The 13,275-nt window shown below is 40.4% G+C and overlaps 1 protein-coding gene across 1 annotated transcript in view; it reads left to right on the forward strand.

The window, feature by feature from the left end:
* Positions 1-13,275, forward strand: part of PROS1 (protein S) — a 102,290-nt gene that overhangs the window by 58,382 nt on the left and 30,633 nt on the right. Inside the window, exons 8-9 of the mRNA XM_075542441.1 lie at positions 607-728; positions 2,277-2,392. Coding sequence (XP_075398556.1) covers positions 607-728; positions 2,277-2,392 — 238 coding nt within the window. The remainder of the gene's footprint in view (positions 1-606; positions 729-2,276; positions 2,393-13,275) is intronic.

Below are 13,275 nucleotides of genomic sequence, written 5' to 3' on the forward strand. Positions count from 1 at the left end.
AAATATAAAAAAATGGCAGTATCACTTAGAAGGTTTCAAAATATAAGGGGTAATAAGTATCACAAGGATGTGTTTAAAAATGCTAAAAGGAAAGGTATGTCCTTGAATGTTTCTGCACCATTCATCATTGCCTTCCGAGAGGCAAACGCTCTTGCTGCAGTCGTTTAATCCTCAACCTTACTGGCCCTGCGTAAAAAGAGATATTTTCTTTCCATCCTTCCCTCTCTTTTCTTCAAAACAAAGGATTGGAAGGCGGATTCACTGGAATCATGAAGCCAGAAGGGAAAGTTATTTTGACATTCTCTCCCTTTTAATATTTTTTCTTCAAATTCCAATTCAGGCCATTTAGTATAATTGATATACTTTTATTAAGTGATGGATTACTGAATTTACAAATGAAACATTTTCAGCTGTATAAATGAGTAGAGATTAAGTTTGTTAAGTGTTTTCATTTCTATATCAGTTCTTTCAATGTGATATGATGTTATAGGGATTTGTTCCAGTAAGGATCTACTATTATTGATTTATATTGAAAACAGAATACCCCCTCATCATTTGGGTTAAACATTTAGAATCTCTCAAGGTGTATGTTCTCTTTTACCCCAGATGTGGATGAATGTGCCGAGAACATGTGTGCCCAGCTTTGTGTCAATTACGCTGGAGGTTACTCATGTTACTGCGATGGAAAAAAGGGATTTAAACTTGCCCAAGATCAGAAGTCTTGTGAGGTAAACATCTGACAGTGCTAACTTTCTCCTCTTTTTCCTTAAAGGACAGATTCAAATACTGAACTCCAAATAGCTGAGCTATAAATCAGAAAATCAATGGATGCTCTACACTTGTTTTATTTCAGGAGGCTATATGTCATTATGTGTTTTTTAAAAATGAAGTGCAAGGTCACAGTGCAGAGCACACTCCTCTTTATAACCTACCCAGTTACAGATGACAAAGTATATGTTTGTTTAAGATGCCAAGAAAGGCTGAGGCTTGTGTTTCCCTTGGTGAGAGAAGCAATCTTGCCATAAAAGCTCCAGGTAAACATATTTCCTGCGCTTGCTTCATCTCATCCTTACACGTTTGATCATGCCGTGCTCAGGCCAGTCTTGTAACAGAGCTCCAAAAGGGTCAGGTGGAAACCACTTGTCCTAATGGGATTTAGTAAGGTTTCCGTATTCTCAAATTCCTGAATCATATGAATCTGTGAATCTGTGTTTATATGAATTATATGAATCTGTGTTTCTGAAGCTTGTGTTTAGTTACTGAAATTTCATACATAACTGATCTAGAAATCAGATGCTGGGAGGAGGCCAGAGGTTTACGATGAATGAAATAAACAAGTTGCTATCTGAAGCACCTCTACATAAGGATCATATGCCAGAGATCCCTAGCCAAATTCCTATCTTTTTTCTAGTCAAAACGAAATTTTGGCAGATCATGAGAAAATAAGGCAGACAGCCAAAAAAAAAAAAAGTTCTCCATTGTGACTTGAATCATGTTAAGTAGTATATTAAGCCATCCATATTAAATCGTGATTTTACCATGCGAGTAAGCCGAACCGACCTCTATACATTTCACCAAGACTATTTGTGTCCACAAAAATGTATTCTTTGATATTATGGCTTTTTGGGCATATTTAGAAAGTTTGGTGTCACTTACTGAAATCCCTCAAGGTATGAATGTCCATTCTGAAATATGCTTCCTTCTAATTTCAGTATTTGTTGTGGTTACACACCACCATGTGCACCTTGGAATCGATTTTCTGCATATTCTGAGAGGAAGGGAAATGTCATTTCTGAATGGATCCACATATCCCCGATAAATTAATTCCAAAAGGTTTTCCATTTTAATGGTCCCCTCCCAATTTGTTACTTAAAATTTACTCTTAGAATAGTGACGCTTGACTCTGCTCTTTAGAAAGTCAACACAGTAAGCTTGTGCTTACCTTGATAACGACATACTCTGTCACTCTGATAGTCTGTAAAGCTGAAAAGAAGCTTAACTCTGTAGGCAGGTGCTGTGAGACTGGGGGCAAGACAGGTGCCAGCCAGACCTACAAGTGGAATCTTTGACGTGGTGAAAGATGTACAATTGCTCACTACCGATTAGTAAGTAAGTGCAAGTAAGCTCATGCTTATCTTGCTAAACGGGCGACCAAGCACTGCTGAGGGGACATATTTGACATGAACACTAGGAACCTATAGAAGGACCTAGAACCTGAGTCAAATACCGAACAGTAACTTTTGTGGTTTTTACTTTTCTTCTCTTTTCCCCCCCAGACCATTCCAGTGTGCCTTCCCTTGAACCTTGAAAAAAATTATGAGTTACTTTACTTGGCAGAACAATTTGTGGGGGTCGTTTTATATTTAAAATTTCGTTTGCCAGACATCACCAGGTGAGGAGCCAATGCCAATTATATTTTCTAATTTAAACAGGTAAGGACAGAAGAAAAGAATTAACTAAAAATGCTTGAAATAAACATAGTTGTATGATCAAAAGAAGTGACTTAAAAGAAAGGCTTGAAATACACATAATTATATAATCAACCAGGTAATTTAGATATATAATCAATCAAATGATTTAGGGAAACTTTACAGTTAATTTTCTCCTTAATACATTTAATTTTCTTGCTAGAATCTTGTATAGATCATTCTAGACCAGGCTTCCTCAATGATCCTTTTCCTTAATTCTATCCTTTATTTTTGAATGAACATTTATGAGTGGACTTTAAAAGGTTTGTGAAAAATTCCATTGTCTTTTCATTTCATTTTTCCATGAACTTTTTGAAACCCTCTCATGTATTAAAAATGGTGGAAAACAGGTTTACTACATTTGTGAGATTTTAACTTTTAAATGTAGTTTAATTGATACTATGGTCCATATATCATAAACATTCAAGGTTCAGCCATATTTATAAGAGTGTACAATACTCTCTATCAGTTCTAGAACATTTCCATCCTCTTGTATTCATTATTAGCTCCCCAGTACCCTCCAAACTTCCCCTGCCCCCATTTTGTGTTCCAATGAGCCTCTAATCCAGTTACTGTCTCCATAGCTTCACCCCTCCTGGTCTTCAGACTAGGACCAAAAAAAAAAAAGGAAGAGACAATAATTGTGGGTTCCCACTGTTATCCATTGCCTTCTGCAAATTAGGTGTTCACAATTTAAGCTCCGATATTCTCTCCTTCAGATTTGGATTTTGTTATCATCCATGTGGACTTAGTTGACACCTCACTTAGATTGCTGCTTGTTTGAAGACAAGACTTTAAGACTGCAGGCGCTATTCTTTTTTTTTTTTTTTTTAACAATTTATTGGGGCTCATACAATTCTTATCACAGTTCATAAATATACATACATTAATTGTATAAAGCACATCTGTACAGTCTTTGCCCTAATCATTTTTTTCTCCTCTTTTCTTTTTTTACATTTTATTAGGGACTCAAACAACTCTTATCACCGTCCATACATATACATACATCAATTGTATAAAGCACATCCATACATTCCCTGCCCCAATCATTCTCAAGGCATTTGCTCTCCACTTAAGCCCCTTGCATCAGGTCCTCTTTTTTTTTCCCCCTCTCTCCCCTTTCCCCCCTCCCTCATGTGCCCTTGGTAATTTATACATCGTTATTTTGTCATATCTTGCCCTATCCAGAGTCTCCCTTCCCCCCTTCTCTGCTGTCCTTCTCCCAGGGAAGAGGTCACATGTGGATCCTTGTAATCAGTTCCCCCTTTCCAAACCACTCACCCTCCACTCTCCCAGCATTGTCCCTCACACCCTTGGTCCTGAAGGTATCATCCACCCTGGATTCCCTGTACCTCCAGCCCTCATATGTACCAGTGTACAGCCTCTGTCCTATCCAGCCCTGCAAGGTAGAATTCGGATCATGGTAGTTGGGGGGAGGAAGCATCCAGGATCTGGGGGAAAGCTGTGTTCTTCATCGGTACTACCTCACACCCTAATTAACCCATCTCCTCTCCTAAACCCCTCTATGAGGGGATCTCCATTGGCCGACACTTGGGCCTTGGGTCTCCACTCTACACTTCCCCCTTCATTTAATATGGTATATATATATATATATATATATACATATATATATACATATATACATATACATATATATACACATACATACACACACTTATATCTTTTTTTTTTTGCATGATGCCTTATACCTGGTCCCTTGGCACCTCGTGATCGCACTTGCCGGTGTGCTTCTTCCATGTGGGCTTATTTGCTTCTGAGCTAGATGGCCGCTTGTTCACCTTCAAGCCTTTAAGACCCCAGTCACTATCTCTTTTGATAGCCGGGCACCATCAGCTTTCTTCACCACATTTGCTTATGCACCCTTTTGTCTTCAGCGATCCTATCATGGAGGTGTGCAGTCAATGATATGATTTTTTGTTCTTTGATGCCTGGTAACTGATCCCTTTGGGACCACTCGATCACACAGGCTGGTGTGTTCTTCCATGTGGACTTTGTTGCTTCTGTGCTAGATGGCCGCTTGTTTATCTTCAAGCCTTTAAGACCCCAGTCACTATCTCTTTTGATAGCCGGGCACCATCAGCTTTCTTCACCACATTTACTTGTTCACCCACTTTGGCTCCAGCCGTTGTGTCGGGAGAGTGAGCATCATAGAGTTCCAATTTAATAAAAGAAGGTATTCATGCATTGAGGGAGTGTTTGAGTAGAGGCCCAAGGTCCTTCCGCTGGCGCTATTCTTTTGATAGCCAGATACCATCTGATTTCTTCAGCATATTTTGTTATAGCACCAATATCTTAAGCGATCTCTTCATGATGGGGAGCAATGAGCAGGGATATGTTACAAGAACCAACCGTTCCTAGCTTGGGACTATAATCAAGTGCAAGCCCCAAAGCAATTCACCTGTCTAAGGTTGTATATATCTCTGGTTCACTTTAGAGCAGTGGTTCTCAACCTGTGAGTCATGATGCCTTTGGGGGTAGAATGACCCCTTCTCAAGGGTCTCCTGTTCCACAACAGTGGTAAAATTATAGTTATGAAGTAGCAGTGAAAATCATTTTATGGTGGGGGACTCACCACATCATGAGCAACTGTATGAAAGGGCCACGGCATTAGGGAGGTTGAGAACCGCTGCTTTAGAGGTCTCATTCTATGCCAGAGATCATTCGCAAACATCCCCCCTGGGGTATAAATTAATTCTCTGTTGATGGTGTCATTAATTTAGCCAGTGGTATAGAGTATAACTCATGGTTGCAAAAAGAAGTTGTACAAGTATAGACAGCTCTGAACTGCATTCCATGAGGTGTTGATCTGTACAGATTAAATTCTTAAAGGATTGAGCACTATTTACTGCGACAACGACAGTTGCTAATAGAGCAGAATTTCCATGAAAATTCATTCAAAAGGGCAGAACCTTGTCTATCAGATTAATACATGTTATAGTAAGGCAAGGAGAGCATTAAAATCATAAATATATGGTGGTATTAGATCTATTTTATTGCGTACCCTTAAAACCTGGAATCCGACCCGAAGTCCATCCACCACCACATTCATAGCCGTGACGTGGCTGTCATTTATTTCTTCTCAAACCAAGTAGTTTCCGTCTTAATTCCAGGGCTACAGCTAAGTTTGAGGTGGTAGTTCCACATTGAATCCATCTAGTGTGGTCTCTGAAGGATGCTGTGCCCTTGGAAGGACAGGCTTAAAGGAGTGGTAGCCTATAGCCTCTGACTTGAGTCACCTAGGGCTGAATAGAAACTCGGCCAAGAGTGTCTAATTAGGGACATGGTATCAGGCTTATTCTCCCTTCGGGTCCTATGGAAGTATTGTTAAGTTTGGAGGAAATGCTTCCATGTCTTCCGTGGAAATGCTTCCACGTCCCCTGCACCTCACCCCCCATGAGAAGTTGCTACTCCCTGTTTACCTCCCAGCTGACATGGAAGCATTTCCTCCAAAGCATAGGTGCTGCCCTCCTCCCATCTTGATTTGACATTCCAATAAGATTCCCTTCTCGTATCCCTGGACTTGGCGTGACCTGATCGCAGTGTTGTATAGCAGCCAAAGAATGGTCTTTGCCCTTTCCTCTCTTCCTTAAGGAAGGACTCCAGCCCATGCTAGGTCTCCTCTGGTTGAGTTGTTTTTAAGGCACACCTGTAAGGGACTGATGCTAGGCAGGCAAATGATCATTTTTTAAACACATGCTATGAAAATGAAGAGAAAATATTCAAGGTATTATTTTAATAATATAGTTACATTCAGAATTACTAATGAGAATTGATCTGGTCATTTTATTATATAAAATAAGTACTTTAAAATTAAAAACAATATTTTGCTTTTTTCTTTATTTATATATTTAACGTATATTTTCAACAACCATAAAATATAATGTATGCATTTCATTTATAATATGTTTGATTTTTAATTAAAATAATATGAAATTTAAATTTCAGAATTTTAGGTAGTTTAAAAATATTTTCATCTAACACCATTTATTCTTTTTTAAAATAAATAATTTTGGGGGGGTTCATACAATTCTTATCACAATCCATACATACATCAATTGAGTAAAGCAATCTTATACATTCGTTGCCCTCATCATTTTCAAAATTCGCCTTCCACTTGGGTTACTGAAAGCAGCTCATTTTCCTTTTATCCCTCCCCCCACGAACCCTTAATAACTTATAAATGATTACTCTATCTTATCTTACACTTCCAGGCGTCTCCCCTCACCCACTTTCCTGTTGCCCATCCCCCAGAGAAGAGGTTACATGTAGATCCCCCAGATCGGTTCCCCCTTTCTACATCCCCTTCCCTCCTGGTGTCGCCACTCTCACCACTGGTCCTGAGAAAAACCGTTTATTCTTATAGTTAGGTTTATTTTAGGGACTGAGTGTTTCTTATATTTTGAGTTTAGTTATCAGATTTTCTGAGAGCTATGAATGGTTGGCACTAGAAGACAGGAATGGTAATATGGCTTGCGTAATGGATAGGAAATGTGTCAAGCCAGGTTGACTACAGACACAAATCCTGTGACATATATGTGTAAGAAAGAGCTTTATATCAAGGCGTAATTGTACATCAAGAAAGCGTCCCAGCCTAGACTAATTCAAGTCCATAACTTCAATACTAGTCTATAAATCCCTCTTCAGACTTACACAGCTGTATACAATAAGTCATCAGCCAGAGGTGTAGAGTCGTGTGGATCCAAGGTTGGTGGAAACATGGCAGAGGCCTGGCAGCTCTCAGTCACTGCCAGAGAAGGCAAAGGGAAGAGCGAGAAGGAGGTTCCTGGGGTCCTCCTCATGTGAAGGGCACCCCTCCCCCCGCAAGGAAGCAGCATCAGGCTGTGACCAGATTGAGAGCGTGGATTCCACCCCTGAACTTTTATACATTTTTCTTCACTTTTACACATCTTCAAGTTGACATAAATCTTCTAACTACTACAGGAAATGTCCTTGATTATGGAATGACAAGTTTTAAAATATTTTCATGAAAAATATTCGGAATTTAATTCATTAGATAAAATTGAAAGATTATTTTTTGAACTCTTTAACTAAATTCATGAGTCTTATCAATAAGAGTTTTATATCAAGAAGTAATTATAGATCAATAAGAGAGAAACACTTTACTCTAAGACCCCTTGATATAACTGTTATTTTATTATCTTATCAAAAAGAGACGGTAACATTTACTCTAAGACCCTGTAATATATTTGTTATTTTATCAACTCATTTCCCTATATCTGTTTTTTGTTTTAATACAACTCAGATAAATTTTTTTTTTTTTTTTTTTGGCATGTGGAGTGCAGGCTGCCTTTCTTGGCTAAGGGAATTAGTGAGGAAAATTTATTCTGTTATATCTTGAAGCGCCTTCAAGGAATAGTCATTCTCTTTAGCAATTCACAACAGCTAGATCCCTAACACTGGGCCAAAATTGGGCAGATATTTTTCCTAGTACTTTTTTATTTAGCTCAAACATTTATGAAAGTTGAGTTGGTGGGATCTCAGATTATATAGTTCAAGTCCATATTTCTACATACTTTTTGAAACCCCCTTGTACAATGCAGAAATTCATATGTATCATAAATGTACTCACTGGTTACTTTTTACAAATGCTGCCCATCTAACCAGCATCGAGCACAGTAATGCTCTGCCCCCCCACCCCCCGCCGCCCACAAATTGCTTTACCTCTGTTTTTCATAATCAAACACTCTCTCTCTTCCAAATGTTAACAAATTCACTTATCATTCTGTAATACATCTGCAAAACGAATTAATGGGTCCCCAAAGTAAAGATCAGTAAGTTGATGTATTCCAGAAAGACAATACACAGAACACAATTCTTTGAATTATCGGTTCTGTATGAGTTTACAAAGAGAAGGAAATGAACTCCCTAATAGGATCAACTTCTGGAAGATTCTGAGTATACACAGATTTGGGGTTTGGCAAGATAATCTGTACTTCACATAGCTGAATTCTCAGAGGGTTGTGAAATAAAATTGAAGTCTGTGTTGTATGCAAGCTGGAACTTTTGTATATAATCTGAATTTAATAAATTCTTTGTATATTTCTTTTTTCATCCAACATAGTTTACTTCTTATTTTGCCTATTTAGAACATTTTCTTGGAATTCTAAAAATTGTTAGTTTAATCCATACTCCTCATCACCGTTAAGGGAAAGCTGTATCACATAGCAAGCAGTAGCCCTAGTAGTGTTATGATGATTTCTCTCCTGACTCAGCTTTGCAGGAGACATGTTCAGTAGCACACCCTCCAAATCCATACTTATTGCCATCGACTCACTGGCCGCTCATAGCGACCCCACAGGATAGGATACAACTGCCCTGTGAATTTCTTTAAAAAAAAATCATTTTATTGGGGGCTCGTACAATTCTTATCACAATCCATACATCCATCCATTGTGTCAAGCACATATGTACATTTGTTGCCATCATCAATCTCAAAACATTTGCCTTCCACTTGAGCCCTTAATATCTGCTGCACATTTTCCCCTCCCTCCCCACTCCCCTACCTCATGAACTCTTCATCATTCATAAATTATTATTATTTTGTCATATGTTACACTGTTCTCCCCCCGCCTTCTTCTCTGTTGTCTATTCACCAGGGAGAAGGCTATAGTCGATTCTTGTAATCAGTTCCCCCTTTCCACTCCACATTCTCCCCACCCTCCAGGCATTGCCACTCTCAACACTGGTCCTGAAGGAGTCATCTGTCCTGGATTCCCTGTGTTTCCAGTTGCTATCTGTACCAGTGTACATCCTCTGGTCTAGCCAGATTTGTAAGGTAGAATTGGGATCATGACAGTGGAGGGGAGGATGCATTTAAGAACTAGAGGAACTTTATGTTTCATTGCTGCACCCTAACTGGCTCATCTCGTTCCCACAACCCTTCAGTAAGGGGGTGTCCAGTTGCCTACCAATGGACTGTGAGTCTTCACTCTGCACTCACCCACATTTACAATGGTATGATTCTTTGTTCCTTGATACCTGATCCCTTCTACAGCTCGTGGTTACACAAGCTGGTGTGTTTCTTCCATGTTGGCTTTGTTGCTTCTGAACTAGATGGCACTTGTTTATCTTCTAGCCTTTAAGACCCCAGACACTATATCTTTTGATAGCCGGGCACCGTTAGCATTCTTCACCACATTTGCTTATGTACACATTTGTCTTCAGGAAGGTGGGCACCCACTGATATAATTTTTAGTTCTTTGATGTCTGATAACTGGTCCCTTCTACACCTCATGGTCAGACAGGCTGGTGTGCTTCTTCCATGTGGGCTTTGATGCTTCTCAGCTAGATAGCTGCTTGTTTATCTCCAAGCCTTTAAGAACCCAGACACTATATCTTTTGATAGTCGAACACTGTCAGCTTTCTTCACTACGTTTGTTTATGCATGCATTTTTATTCAGCAATAGTGTCGGGAAGGTGTGCATCCTGGAATGCCAATTTAATAGAACAACGTATTCTTGCATTGAGTAAGTGCTTGAGTGGAGGCCCAATGTCCATCTGCTGCCTTAGTACTAAACCGATAAATATATGCACATAGATCTGTTTCCCCACACTCTTATATAAATATATTTACATATGTACATTCCAGTCTTTAGACATCTATAAATACCCTTTGTCACCTAGTTCTTTCCTCTATTTCCTTTTACTTTCCTCTTGTCCCACTATCATGCTCAGCCTTCATTTGGGTTTCAGTAATTTCTCTCAGTTACCTTGCCCTTGCTGAATCCCTACCAGGCCCCTCACACCCTCCTTGCTACTGATTTTGGTTCACTTATTCCCCTGTCCCTGTTGGTCGGCACCACCTCCTTGCTCCCTCGTCCCCCTCTCCTGTGTCCCTGCGGGACCATTGGTCCCATTGTTTTCTCCTCCAGACTATTAATCCAGTCTATCTTACCTAGATAGATCTGTAGAGATAATAGTATGCACCAAAAATCAAGTCATAGCAAGATAGGCGATGAGTGAGAACACAGCCATGACAACAAAAAAGGAAACCAATTACCCATAGAAAAATAAATTAATTAAAAGAAAAAAATGTAAAAAAGAAAGAGAAACCTGTAAATAGATCAAGGTCTGATTTTTGATCTCTAGGTGTGTCCTTCAGTCAGGTCCAATGGGGTACCATGCTTTGACCCCAGAGTCTGTCCTTTGTACTCCCTCGGAGGCTCCCTGCTCTGCTCCCACGGTTGCTCTGCTGCATGCTTTTAATGGTTTGCCTCAGTGTCACAGGGTCAGTCTGGGCCAGTTCCGACTCTGAGTCTCCAGTGTTGTCCCCCTTAGGGCCCTGGGCCAGCAAGGGACGGCGTGTCTGGTAGTGGAGTCAGCCATATTGTCCACTTTGTCCATTGGCTGTTCAAGCAGGGATATCGTCCTCCAGGCCTGGTGGGCCAGGATGTGCTCCACTCTGTCTTCCTCCCCTTCATTTGCTCCCATGTGCTCTGATCAGACATGCTTCTCTGTCCTAGCTGCATCTTCAGTGCCGTCCTCTCAAGTAAATTCTTCTGGGGTGAGGGGCAGTTGTCCATGTAGCTAGTATGGGGGGCCAAGCATCAGGCCCCTCTACTGGTTCCCCACTCCTTGCCAGCACACTGCATTCATCTGGCACTGGCTTAATATCTGGTCCCTCTTTCCCTGTGGAGACACAAACAATACCCTCCCCTTGGGTGGGTCAGTGCCCTATTCCCCTACCACACATTATTTTTTTTTTCTTTCCCCTTTCCTCCCTCCATCCCCTTTTTTAGTTGTCTACCATATGCACCCCTGGATTTGGTCTGGCCCCTGCCATACTACCTGGACCTCACCCCCCTGGAGTGTTTGTATACAGTAGCTTTTTCCCTGTGCCCCTTTTGCACTTAATTTCTGTTCTCATATATATATTTAAAATTACCTCAGCAGACTCATGTAATACTTGTCCTTTTGTGCTTGGCTTACTTTGCTTAGTATAATTTACTCCAGTTCTTCCCATGCGGCAAAATGCTTCATGCGTTCATCACTACTTTTGGTGATGCATAGTACTCCATTGTATGTATGTACCACAGTTTTCTAATCCATTATTCTGTTGATAGAAATTTGGGTTGTTTCTAACTCCTTGTGATTGTGAACTGCACTGCAATGAACATTGGAGCACAGATGTCTGGTCGTGGTTTGTTTCTTGCCTCTTCTGGGTATATGCCCCGTAGGGGGGTTGCTGGGTTGTATGGTAACTCTATCTCCATCTGTTTGAGAAATTGCCAAATTGATTTCCATAGTGGCTGTACATACCTACAGGTCCACCAGCAGTGAATGAGAGTTCCTATCTCAGCACAGCTCCTCCAACACTTGTTGCTTTCTGATTTTTTGTATTGGGCTATCTTTGGGGGTGTTGGGTGGTATTTCATAGTTGATTTGATTTGCATTTCTCTTAAGGCTAATGATCAGGAACATTTTCTCATGTTCATTGGCCATTCAGATTTCAGATTCTGTGAAACCTCTGTTAGCCTATGTATTCCCTCTGCCAAGGTTCTCAGGTTTGTCCCAATTCCCTCATTAATGGCCCTAATTGTTTGGGGTTTTATCTCAAGGTCTGTGGTCTACCTTGAGTTTATTCTTGTGCATAGAGTGAGGTAAGGGTCTTGTTTCATTTTTCTTCAGGTAGATATCCATTTTTTTTCCAGCACCATTTATTGAAGATGGCATCTGCTTCCCATTTAATATTTTTTGGGCCCTTATCAAGATCAGTTGCCTGTATCCTGAAGTTTTTATGTCCGGGTCTTCAGCTCTTTTCCATTGGTCTGAATATCTGTCATTATGCCAGCACCACACTGTTTTGACTACTGTGGCTGTATAGTATGTGCTAAAATCAGGTACAGCAAGTCCTCCCACTGTGTCCTTCTTCTTGAGGAGTTCTCTGCTAATTCTGGACTTCTTCCCTCTTCATACGAAGTTGGTAATCTGTTTTTCTAATTATTTGAAGAAGGACCCTGGTATTCTTATCAGGATAGCATTGAATTTATATAGTGCCTTGGGCAGAATTGACATCTTTACTATATTCAGTCTGCCAATCCACGAGCACGGGATATTCTTCCATTTGTTGAGGTCACTCTTGATTTCTTGTAGTAGTGTTTTAAAATTTTCGTCATACATAGAGAAGACAGAATTCTAAGACAGCCATTAAGATTCCTGCCTTAGTGCACACATCCTGTCTAATCTCTCCGTTGGGATTGGAGACGATGACAATGCTGTGACTATGTTATATGGCAGAGGGGGTTTTACAGTTTAACATTGAAATCACAAGGTGCCCTGGTGGAGCAATAGTTCACTGGGCTGTTAACTGAAAGAACGCTATTTGGAAACTTCATGGAGCAGTTCCATTCTGTCAGTAGGGTCGCTCTAAACTGGAATCCACTGCGTGGTACAGTAACACACACACCACCAATGAAGGCCCAAGTTGGACGATTTTGAGGTAATGAAATGGAGATTATCTTCATGGACCTGACTTCTTCAGGGGAAGCTGTTGAAACACAGGGCTGGACTGTCCCACAGGGAGCTTGGAAGTGAGAGAAATTCTCCCTAAAGCACAGTCATGCTATGCGCTGCTAGTGGAAGCCCTTCCAGCAGCCCCCCTTCAATGGCTAGCAGGAAGATGGGGACCTCACTCCTACAACTGCGAGGAATTGAATTCTGTGAACCTCAAACCAAATCCCAGTGAGTTTTTTTTTTGTTTTGTTTTGTTTTAAACATTTTATTAGGGGCTCATACAACTCTTATCACAGTCCATACATATACATAC

This window comes from Tenrec ecaudatus, chromosome 2 (assembly GCF_050624435.1).
Source record: "Tenrec ecaudatus isolate mTenEca1 chromosome 2, mTenEca1.hap1, whole genome shotgun sequence".
Classification (NCBI taxonomy): Eukaryota; Metazoa; Chordata; class Mammalia; order Afrosoricida; family Tenrecidae; genus Tenrec; species Tenrec ecaudatus.